Source organism: Etheostoma spectabile, chromosome 2 (assembly GCF_008692095.1).
Source record: "Etheostoma spectabile isolate EspeVRDwgs_2016 chromosome 2, UIUC_Espe_1.0, whole genome shotgun sequence".
Taxonomy (NCBI): Eukaryota; Metazoa; Chordata; class Actinopteri; order Perciformes; family Percidae; genus Etheostoma; species Etheostoma spectabile.
In genome coordinates this window covers 3,156,805-3,168,814 of record NC_045734.1, presented here as the reverse complement: position 1 = coordinate 3,168,814, position 12,010 = coordinate 3,156,805, and the positions used below count along the sequence as shown (strand labels likewise).

The 12,010-nt window shown below is 41.6% G+C and overlaps 1 protein-coding gene across 2 annotated transcripts in view; it reads left to right on the top strand.

Annotated features, from left to right (window-relative positions):
- The window catches only part of frmpd1a (FERM and PDZ domain containing 1a), a 51,312-nt gene that overhangs the window by 14,257 nt on the left and 25,045 nt on the right, over positions 1 to 12,010 (top strand). For both annotated transcript variants that reach the window (XM_032536039.1, XM_032536045.1), the window contains exons 3-4: positions 6,591 to 6,713; positions 7,127 to 7,290. In XM_032536039.1, coding sequence (XP_032391930.1) covers positions 6,595 to 6,713; positions 7,127 to 7,290 — 283 coding nt within the window. In that variant the 5' untranslated portion in view covers positions 6,591 to 6,594. The remainder of the gene's footprint in view (positions 1 to 6,590; positions 6,714 to 7,126; positions 7,291 to 12,010) is intronic.

The following is a 12,010-nucleotide window of genomic DNA, read 5'->3' as shown; positions in this document are numbered from 1 at the left end:
AAGCAAAATTCCTCGTATGTGTCCTCATACCTGGCAAATAAAGCTGATTCTGATTCTGGGTGAAAGTCCTGTGTTTTACCCATCCACCACCCCGACCAACCTCCCTACCTCATACTACTCGCTACGCCGTAAATTCACATGCAATCGCAAGGTAATGTAAATCAACGGAGGCCAAACAGTGTTGATATACATGCTAAAAAGCGAGTATGTGTCTTGATAACACGCCAATAATGTCATATGAATTGCCATGTCACACATATGCCATTTCATGAGATCAGTCTGCTGGTTCGTTTAGGTTGGTTTGTGAATTCTGTCACAAGAGTGTGTGATAGTATGTAGTTAGTGAATGAATTCAAAAGCTAAATGCTCGTCAGTTAACATGGTTTATGTGTTGATTGTGGGAACTTTCCGGGAAATAACCTTTTAAAGCAATGAGCAAGCCATAGATTTGCCCTGATACATCAGAAAGGGAAAGGCATTAAATCAGACGGGTGTTGTGTTACTGTGTGTTCTGGCAGTTTCTCATTGAAAACTGCGTGAAATAACAATCTCAAAGCAACTGCCCCCCTTCCACTATTACGGAACAAGATGTCTTGTTTCGTCTTCTTTCTAGCTGTCCTTAATAATTCCTCACATATGAGTTCCAGTTGTAGTTGGAGACTAATTACACTCAAAACCGCCTTTGTCTTTGTTGGCTCTTTGTGACCACCAGAGAAGATGAACCGATGCATAAGTGCAGTTCAGTACAGCATCACTTGTCGGTCTGTTTGTAACTTGGGTTGTTTGTTATAGGTCAGTGTAGATACTAAACAAGTTAGAACTAATTTGTTCTTTGGTCTGGTGACTGATATGGACTTTAGGCGTGGAAGCAAATTATTGTCAGTCCCGGTGTTCAACCTAAAAACCTTCCAGTCCATCTCATGGCTCATCAATCTGTTATCCAAAATGAATAAACAATGATGACTACAAGAGTAGAAAATGCTTAATATTCATTATTTCCTTATGAGAAACCAATAGTTACTGCAACAGTCAGCAATGGATGCAACATGAGTATTTGTGAAAAGTGTAAGACCGAGAAATGCGATGCGTCTTGTGGTTGATATGAGAGGGAAGTACAGTATAACATTCCCATAAAGCTTCTATTGTTACACCTTTTTTTTTTAAACTGACATTTCCTGTCTTGATCTTTTATCTTAAGAGCTGTGGTTGCAAAACAGGAATTGCTGTGCCATCTCAACACAATTTTACCCCAGTGGATTGGATCACTGGACCACTGGCAGCGCTGGCCCTAACCTTTGGGGGCCTTCACATTGTAATGCATTGCCAATTCACTTGGCACTGAATCAACTTGTGTATTTCAAAATAAAGCTAGACTGATATTGGTAGGCCGATATTATGGGTCAATACTGGCCTATCACAGACATAGGGCTATGTATCTGTATTGGTGTCTATGTTGTCCGATATGCGTCGATATGAAAACCTTTTTTACAGAATATAATGCAGTTATAATTAATAGAATTGTTCAACAATATTATGCATTGTATGTATAATATTATAAAATATTCTCTAATAAAAGGTGTTTATTTAAAAAAGCAGCCTTTTGGATGCCTAAGTGGCGTAGTGGTAGACCAAGCTCAGTGGCTCAGTCATCGGTGCAGAGGTTGCAGGTTTGATTCCAACTTGCGGCACTTTCCTGCATGTCTTTCTGCCTCTTTAATGTCTAAGCTGTCATTAATAAAAGCTTAAAATGGCAAAAAAAATATTCTTTAAAGAAAACGAAAGAAGCCTACATCAGAGGGCCACTGAGGCAAGTGTGGAGGAATTGAACACCGACTGCTACTTCTCTGCTGGGCATCCTGCTGGCTAGTGTGCAGGCGTTGGACGGTGAGCTGGCTGGTCTCTGTGATGCGTTGGTTTCTAGCAGGTTGTCGGGAGCGGTGATATCTTTTCGCCAAACTTGGCTGGATCCTTGAGTGCCGATGCCATTTAACAGCTTGACTTATTTCCTATGCTTTTTGGGGCCCTCTGGTAGCCACGAGGCCCTAAGCAGCTGCTTAGTTTGCTTATACAGTATGTCTGGTCGGCTCTGACAACAGGGCATGTACTTCATCAGTATATTCAATTAAAGACACTTATGGAAGGGAAACATGTTTATGGGATTAAAGGGGATTAGAGGTGTATGAACCACGTTGTTCCGGTGTTTGACAGTTTAAATGCTCAGACATTTGGCTGCATTCCATCCCTGATGATCATCCGCTTTTAGAATAAAGCAACTTCTCTGGAAATCCACGATTTAGGAGGTCTTTACGTTTCTTTTTATTAAATGTATCCATTTCACTGGTGAGATCACCACGCTGGTGAGCTAGTTGGGTTATTCTGACCCCAACAAACCTAAGTACTCTTCTACATTGTGTCTCTGTAACCTGAGAAGTGAGATACTGTAAGAGGGAAGCAAACAGGAAGAGTGAGCTATGGAAGATATATAAAGGGGGAGAGAAGCAGGAGAGGGGTGTTCGCAGACAGATGGATGGATAATGTGCTTATGACTCAAGATCCCCAGGAGACATTGCTGTCTGGGTGTGACACTCACCACTTTTATCACTAAGCCCTCCTCCTCTCTTACCTTCTATCACTGTCTGTTTTCTATCCTCCTTTCATTCAGTTTTCATCTGTTTTCTTCATTCAGTAAGGTTATCAAATGATATACAATATATCATATGATGACCTAACTCCTCCTCCTCTCCTCTCCCTGCCCTCATGTTTTCTGTAATGGAGCGTGCTAAGGCCCATCATCAGCAGCAGCGTCTGGGGGAGATTCCTTCCTCACTGAGGGATACAACCGACCCTCTGACATCATTCTTTACATCCATCTATTAATTCATTCAGTTATCTGCCTCCATCTATCATCCACCCATCCATTTACTCAATCATTGTTTTTGGACTCATCTATCCAACTTTTTGACCATTGATTGCTTTATTGCTGTAAATGATTTATTCACTCATCTGATCACTTATTCATTTACTGCTTATATGTCATTCAGTTTAAGGTGACTCAACACGAATGCTCACAATTACATGAGTATCTATTCCCCAGTCACAGTTGAGAAGGTTCAGCCTTTGATGATGTAACGTCTAGTGATGTGTGTGTGTGTGTTTTGATATAGCATTACCTAGAATATTGCAAGGTTCTGCAAAGACCCATTAACTCCCAAGTCCAGCTCTATGTATTAGCCTGACTAAACCCCACATAGGCTCTAGAGGCAACCCATGTCCATTATCAGCAGCTCACCAACCACCACGGCCGCTCAACAATCGTTTATGCCAACCACCTGCCTCACAGCAAACACAACAGGGACCCATCTAAAGGATACACCATCCTTATTGATAATTAGGAATTATTGATATTGATGTTTACTGAAGCTTGAATGCAACAGGCAACTGGCCCATAACTCAGGCTAAAAGCCTATTAGGCTGCAAGAAGTCTAACATGACATCATTATTGGCCTCAGAGGTCCCAGTGCCAAGCCAAATGTGTGTCTGCTGTGTCGCTGAAGCACTGCATTTTGCAAGATATTTTCACTCCTGGGTAGGGCTGCTTGATTATGGAAAAAAATCATAATCCTGATTGTTTTGGTCAATATTGAAATCATGAATATTTAACACAATTGTGCGTTAACTTTTGAAAAGATGTTGCAATTATTGAACTTAAAAACTAGTGAAAAAGTTCACAAATGATCAGTGAAAAACACCTTTTTTCGAACTAGACAAAGTAAGAGTTTACTAGCTGAAATCATAAAATTTGTATTAATTGCACAGCCCTGCTCCTGGGATTAACGTGCCTCTTGTTTCTTTCTTCTATTCTGATTGCAAAGATCTTATGGAGTTGGATTTGAAAAGACTGATTAACCAACATTTGACTTTCTTTTATAATCTTCTGTTTTTTAAATGGAATGCTTTTCACTATAGAATGTATGAATGTATAACAGTGACAGTTCTCCTCATCTACCGGCCACCTAAACCAAACCCTTCCTTCCTCTCAGACTTCGCAGAACTTCTAACGCTAGCCTCATCTCTCTCCTCACGTCTGCTGCTACTCGGTGACTTCAACATCCATATCGACTCCCCCACCTGCAAGTTGTCATCAGAATTCACCACTTTACTGGACAACTTCACTCTCATCCAACATGTTACATTCCCCACCCATGACAAAGAACACATCCTCGACCTGGTTTGCTCCATCAACCTACCTGTGCTGGACCTCCATCCATGCCTTTTTCCCTCTCTGCACAAACTGATACGGTTCATCATTCCCCCCAACCGCAAGCCCACGATCTTTCGAGCAATCATTCCGCAATTAAATCCATTGAACCCTCCATCTCTCTGACCTGCTTCTCCTCCACTCTCACCTGGACAACCCTCCACCTCACCTGATGATCTCAAAAACACCTCCACTCCGTCTGTCTTCTCTCCCTTAACTCTCTGGCCCCCCAAAACAAAAACGTCACCTAACACCTCGTCACCCTGGTACACACCTGCACTCCGGAAAATGAAACAAACTGGCCGCCAACTCGAACGCCTGACAAAAAAATCATCTCTAAGTTCACCATGAAGCCTATAAACTCCACCTCATTGCCTACAAAGAGGCTCTCATTTCTGCCAAATCTGCCTACCTCTCCTCCATCTTCTCAAACCCTGTCATAACTCCAGAACCCTCTTCTCCACAATGAATAACCTCATCAAGCCTCGGACCAACACCCACCCTACTGCTTCTCCTGATCTCTGCAACTCATTCCTTCACTTTTTTGCAGAAAAAATCAACACCATTTATCAGTCTCTATCCCCTGCATCTGACCCCCCAGTATCTACTCCAGCGCCTACCACGGACCCTCTTCTCCCTATCCGGCCTGACCTCCCTTCCCCTCCTCCACACTGCCTCCTCTCCCAGTTTGAACTGGTCACCACCCCCGATATCTCTAAACTCATTAGCTCTTCCAAACCCACTACCTGCTCACTGGACTCCCTACCTACTCTCCTTGAATCATGCTCCCCGGCCTTCCCCCTACCTCACTAACCTCTTCAAACTCCTTCTTCCCTGGAACGTCCCTCTGCTTTCAAACAGCTGCTGTCCACCGGTTCTCAAAAAACTGGTCTGGATCCCTCTTCCCTTATAACTACGCCCTATATCCAACCTCCCCTTTCTGTCTAAAACCCTCGAACGTATAGTTGCCTCACAATTACAAACCATCTCCTTGTCAAACCAATTTGAACCTTCCAATCTGGTTTTGCCCCCTCCCAGCACAAAGAAATGCTCTGGTCAAAGTCTTCAACGACCTCTCACTTCTGCTGACACCGGTTCCCTCATCATCTTTATTTTTTTGACCTGAGTGCAGCCTCGATACTGTGAGCCATAACATTTGCTCACCCGACCAAGACCTGGTATCGAAGGTACTGCACTCACCTGGCTCCATTTACCTTTCTGAAAGATCTCATTTCATCTCCCTTCATAACCAATCCCTGCTACTGCCTCAGTCACCCAAGGCGTTCCCCAAGGCTCCGTACTCGGCCCTTCTTTTCATCATCTACCTCCTCCCCCTTGGTCAGATACTTCGCATTTCAACCTAAACTTCCACTGTTATGCCGATGACACCCAGATCTACCTCAGCACCCAACTCCCCCACAATCCCCCCTCCCACATCAACTCTTGTCTGTCAGCAATCAAAACGGATGCACACAACTTCTCAAACTAAACAGCAATAAACAGAATTCCTCCTCATCAGCTCCAAATCCACTCTCTGCAAAGCCAACACCCCACTCTCATCATTGACGGCACCATCGTCTCCCATCTCCCCAGGCCCGCAACCTTGGTGGATTTTTGATTCAACCCTCTCCCTTGAGTCTCACATCCGTCAAGTCATCAAAACCTCCTTCTTTCACCTTCGAAATTTGCTAAAATCAGACCCTCACTCACTCCCTTGCTGCCGAAAGACTATTCATGCCTCATCTCCTCACGACTGACTATTGCAAAATACTACTCTCGGCATCAGCTCAACCCCATTAAAAGGCTCCAACTGGTTCAGAACTCAGCTGCACGTCTCATCACCCGCTCCACATCTGGCACCACATCACTCCGGTCCTAAAACAGCTTCACTGGCTTCCACTCTCACCGGATCACATACAAGATCCTGGTCTCACCTACAAAGCCATCCACCACCTTGCCCCGTCATACCTCACTGTCCTGCTCTCCCCCTTCCAACCTTCACGGGCCCCTCAGATCCCCACAAGCCGGTCTCCTCTATGTCCCCAGTCAAAGCTCCGCAGTTTTGGGGACCGAGCCTTTTCCAGGGCAGCTCCAAGGCTGTGGAAACTCCCTCCCCCATGAGATCCGCATCTCTGAGTCCCTCACCATTTTTCAGTCCTGTCTGAAGACCCATCTTTTCGGTTCTGCCTATCCTTAGTGTTTTTTTTTTTTTTTTTTTTTTTAAACACGTCTTACACTGTGAAGCGACTTTGAGCTCGGGAAAAGCGCTATACAAATTCAATTTATTATTATTATTATTATTATAACTCCTTTGACCTTTGCCCACTTGTAGGTAAATGGAGGCGCAGGACAGGAGCCGCTCCCCTTCCCGTAGAACCAGCCGGGTGGAGCAGGTGGTGGGACGATGGCTGAGACGCTCCCGAGACCTAGGCAGCAGGTCTCACTCTCTGAGCAGGTAAGCCCTCTTCTTTGTCTTACTTAAGTTCATCAGTTAATGTAGGGAAATTCACATTAGTGACCCATCAAGTCATTGGCATTAGCTTTGTCCATCAAATAAACAGTTGATGCTGTATTTTGCTACTGTTTGTTGTATGTATTGGTTCTCTCAATTTTCTTCTAATAATATGTCATCACAGAACTGATCAGAGTGCCTGAGCAGAAATGCAAATACATAATAAGCAAAGGTGCTGGATTATGCGCCTGGGTGGCTCACCTAGTTTCCAACCTGCGCGGCCCTTTGCTGCATGTCATTCCCTTTTTATATCTAAGCTGTCCCATCAAATGAAGGCCTAAAATGTCACATACAAAAAAAGATTCTGATTCTTGTCTTTTTGTTTTTTTAATTGATGTTTACCTCCTCCTCTCCAGAGAACGGATTGCAGTGGATGGGAAGTCAGCAGAGAGCAGTGGCTCTGATCAGAGGAATTACCCATTCCGCTTCACCGTTCAGATCCAACGGGACCCCAATCTCAACTCTCATGGCCTCACTCTGTCCACGCAGACCCCCATCCTGGTGCAGGACGTCACCCCAGGTACCACTCGACTTGTGAAAGTTATGGGAATATATAAGAGGGGAAAAGCAAAGCTACATTATAAGAAGGTCTTAAACTAATACTACAACTAAACAAAATAGTAATGAAAATAGTAAAAAAAAGCTAAGCCCCTCTTTTTTTTTTACAAACCTTGTTTGGTTTATACATGGTTCTTCTACACACAGACATGGAACCCTTGTCCCTTAAAGCAACGTGGCACCAGGGATTTTCGATTATGGGAAAATTCATGATCCTGATTATTTTGGTCAATGTTGAAATCGTGATTATTTAAACTACTGCTCTTATTATTTAAACGACGACTACTCATTGACTTTTGGAAAGATGTTGCAATTATTTAACTTAAAACACAGTGAAACAAATCAACAGTGAAAATATCGAATGAATGATGCCTTCGACTGAATTTCAAGAATATGGAAACAAAGTGTGGACGTTCAATCTCAAAGGCTTATACGATAAACGCTGATAGAAACGTTATTTGGTGAATATATAAATTGTGATTACGTTTGAGGTCATTTCATGGTTGCAACCCCCATTAAAAAAAAAAAAGAAGTGTCATATTGCTCATAGAGCTTAAAGAGCCGACTTGTTTTTGAGCGACACATCACTAGTCTGTATAGCAGCGGCCCTGGAATGACCTGGCCCATCCATAAGGAGGGTTGGGCTGTACTGGCAGATATGCAGGACATACTTGGTGTAAGTATACTACTGTAAGAAGAGCTATTAAGCATTGTTGCATACATAATTCAATCAATTCTACCAGAAATATCATTTGCTTGTAGAGACAGAAAAGTAGGAATTTATTTTCCACTCTCATTCATGTTGGTAGGTAGGTAGGTTGGTGGTTAGGTAGATATATAGACATACAGATAGATACTTTATTCATCCCCTTGATAAATATGGATGTCCTGTAGCTCAGATATTTACCATGACTTATGACTAATTGAATGTGTTCAATGTTCAAAGCAATGAGAACTAGAGACCATCTTGTGATTGGGTCACAGCAGCCACAATGTGTGTGTGTGGGGGGGGGTGTCCTTCTCTACTTCCTACCACCTTACTCCCGGCGCCCATGCTCTGACCAAAACCGATCTTCAAATGTGTCCTTTATTTTGATCACTGTGACTGCATCTTATGCTACCGTGGTGACATCTGTCTGTAGACAGACATATAAATACCAGAGCCAAGTACTCAAAATTACCCCTGTAATAGTTCCGGCTACAGTAGGTGTCTCCAGGACCACATTTTGCCACACACACACACACACACACACACACACACACACACACACAGTGACAACTATACATATAGTATAAAGTTAGCTTACTTTAATGCTGTATAGCTAGATGCTACATCCATGAATGTGCTACAACCAATGACTTGACATGCTGGTTTCCATCACTGTACTTACAGAAATTCAGTGCATTTAAAAAATACTGTAACTAATAAAAAGACAAAAATACTGCTTCCCAATTTTATTATTTTGATCAGAATGAAATCATGAAATTACAGTTATAAGTACACTGTTAAGAATCTCTCTTACGGCCACTGACATTTACGGTTTTGTACTGTTAATGTGAAATACAGTATGAACTGTTTTTTTATTACTTTCACAGTATTATACAGTTTAAAGTTTTAAAAAATCATAGCTGATTTTGCTCTTTTACAGTATCTTACAGTTGATTGATTTCTTGTATTTGTGTTTTTTGCCTAATAAACCTATATTGATACTGATTTAGCAGATTATACACTTAGGAATAGTTATGTGTGATCAAAAAGAGTTTTTAGTGCACTTGACTTATTATTTTGATAAATTTGGAAACTTCACAGCAAGAACTGCATATTAAACAATTCTTTACAAAAAATTGAGACACCTGAGTTCTAAAATACATTGCAGCTTCTCATATTAAAAAAATCAGCATAATCCTTATTTTCTCTTATCACAATGTGGAGCATAAAAATACAAAACATAAATATCCCAAGCCCTAAACTAAGCCCTCAGCCATCCACATCAGCCATATTAGCCTGGAACATCCAAACAGTTGTACAGTTCCTGAAAAAGAACAAAAGTTACCCTTCCCCACACTGTAAAGGTTTTACACTGTCATTATGCTTCATGAATCCACTGGCAAAATACACGTGTCCACAAAATTAACTTGGAAATTATAAAAAAAGGCCTTGTGTTGGCTATTAGGCAATCATTCCCGAAATTCTAGCTAGCTGCTGAATATTTCTATCGATCAAGACAAGCAAATATGTATTCAATAATGCAAATAAACTGGAAACATCCCTGATAGCCTTTGCACTGATTTATGAATTAAATAAAATTGCTACTTAACAAATAATTTGTAGGTTGGGGATGGATGAAGAAAAGTACAGATCCTGCTTCACATGTGCAGTTCAGGTGAAGTTGCTCTTATCAAAATGCAAAAAATAATGATAACGTTAATCAATATTTGATTAATTGATCAATTACCTGTCAATTACCAGCGAGTATTTTCAGTGTATGTATATAGCTGAGCTGCAGAGCCACAAGGATCCTGATGCCCCTGAGGTCAGGGGGCACATTACCTTGCTGTCACCTGTCTGGCTCAAGCCTGCTCTGGCACCCTGGGCCTTCCCCCCCCACCCCCCCCCCCCCCCCCCTACACACACACACAACACCACACACACACACACACACACCACACACACACACACCACACACACACACACACACACACACACACACACACACCCACACACGCACGCACGCACGCGCGCGCAGACAGACGCAGACAGACACACACACACACACACGTTTATCAGTCTCCAAGCTCCACTAAGCCTTGGCTCAATTTGTCTTTCTTTTCGTCTCTCTGTACGTGCTGCAGCCTTTAACAGTAATAGAATTCTTTATTTGAAAGCATTTTCAGAGCTATCAGTGTCACCTGGCCCTGTCTTTGTTCACTGTAGATTGACATTAACATTAAGTAATAACTTGAATCCCAATTAAATAACAGTATTGGAGGGTTACCTGGGGACTGTTGCCCCCAGGTAATCCAGGATAACTAAAAAAGCACAACTTGACTTAGTGTGATCACGGCTTAATCGGTTGCACGTTTACCGAGCCAGGATGAAAAGGTGAAGCTATGTCAAGCCAGGTGTAGATAGCTGGGAAAAGTGCACGTTCACGGCTTTCTTAAACAGACCACGGTATCAATCACTGATTTACTGATGCAGAAATGGAGAAGACCAAGGCCACTGTAAAGAAACACAGAGAAAGCGTGGCAGATGATCGCGGACCGACTGAATGCGTAAGCAGCCTAAAAATATACATTTGCTGACCACTGCTCTGAAACCGTCCTAATCATTCCATTCAAGGATTAGGCTGCTAATCATTTGCAAAAATTAACCGTTGTACTCTTTGCCTTTAAAAGTAAGCAGAAGATAATGTTACTCATGAAATTTACCATGAAGATCAATCTTTTACAACACTAGAATATGATGCATAAATATCTCTTTCACTCTGTTTCTCCTCTCTCTTCATGGACTTAATATAAATTACCTATGTAATTAACTTCATGCTCGTTTTATGCAAATGTGGTGTGTGTGTGTGTGTGTGTGTGGTGTGTGTGTGTGTGTGTGTGTGTGTGTGTGTGTGTGTGTGGGTGTGTGTGTGTGGTGTGGTGTGTGTGTGTGTGTGGTGTGTGGGTGTGTGTGTGTGTGTGTGTGTGTGTGTGTGACTGTTGCTTTTGCAAATTACATGGAATCATGAATGGTTAAGAGCAGTAGTTTGTAAATGATATTTTGACTTTCATTCAGTCGTCCGCTATATCTGCCACACCTTTCTCACTTTTTTTTTTTTTTTTTTAAAAGAATGAGTTTCCTTCTTTACATATTGTATGCTTTCCTTCCTCATATATATTGACATAGCAAAGAAAGACATTGAAGAAATTGGACTCTAAAATCTAGAAACTATAACGATAATTAAGTGATCAATTTAATGCACACTGTAAACAGTATTTTTATCTGTTCTTTCCTTAGCAAAATATAATTTCAAAAAACATTGAGGTGTCCTCTCCCTGTTATATGAATGTACAGTAGACTACAACACTATATAGTTACTAGTCCGGTGAACTAAGACTATAATTTGGGAGGATTGCACAATTAGGATGTGTTCTTAAAAATGTACAATCCTCCCAAATTATAGTAATTAAGGAATACAAAAAAAATGAATCAACTAAAATGATTTAAGGTGCATTGGTCCACTATAGAAACCAACATGTACAGCCCTTTATATATTGCCCTTAGCAACTGACTTCATTGAAAAACACATTTGCAACTTTATCAGTCTTTTCTAATTATCTCAACTGCAGTTATATATAGTATCAAACTTCTAACAACAATATGGACAGCAGCCTTCATACTGCAATATAACAGTAACGACGACAGTCACATGAATAATTTTTAAAATAATAGTCACAATAATAAAATATTAACAGTATTTAATTGAACATCAACATGCACCTGGTGTTTTTTCATGCAGGCTGACAACAATAAGGTAAACCCACTGCTGAGTGAACAGAAAAGGCTCCAGGAATAATAAATCCTGGCTGTTAGCCTGGACGGGACCAGGCTCGCTGTAGGGAATAAATCTCCATGGTAATTTAGGTGCCTCCTCTTTTGTGTAACCAAGTCTAGGCTAAATTCATCCAGGATA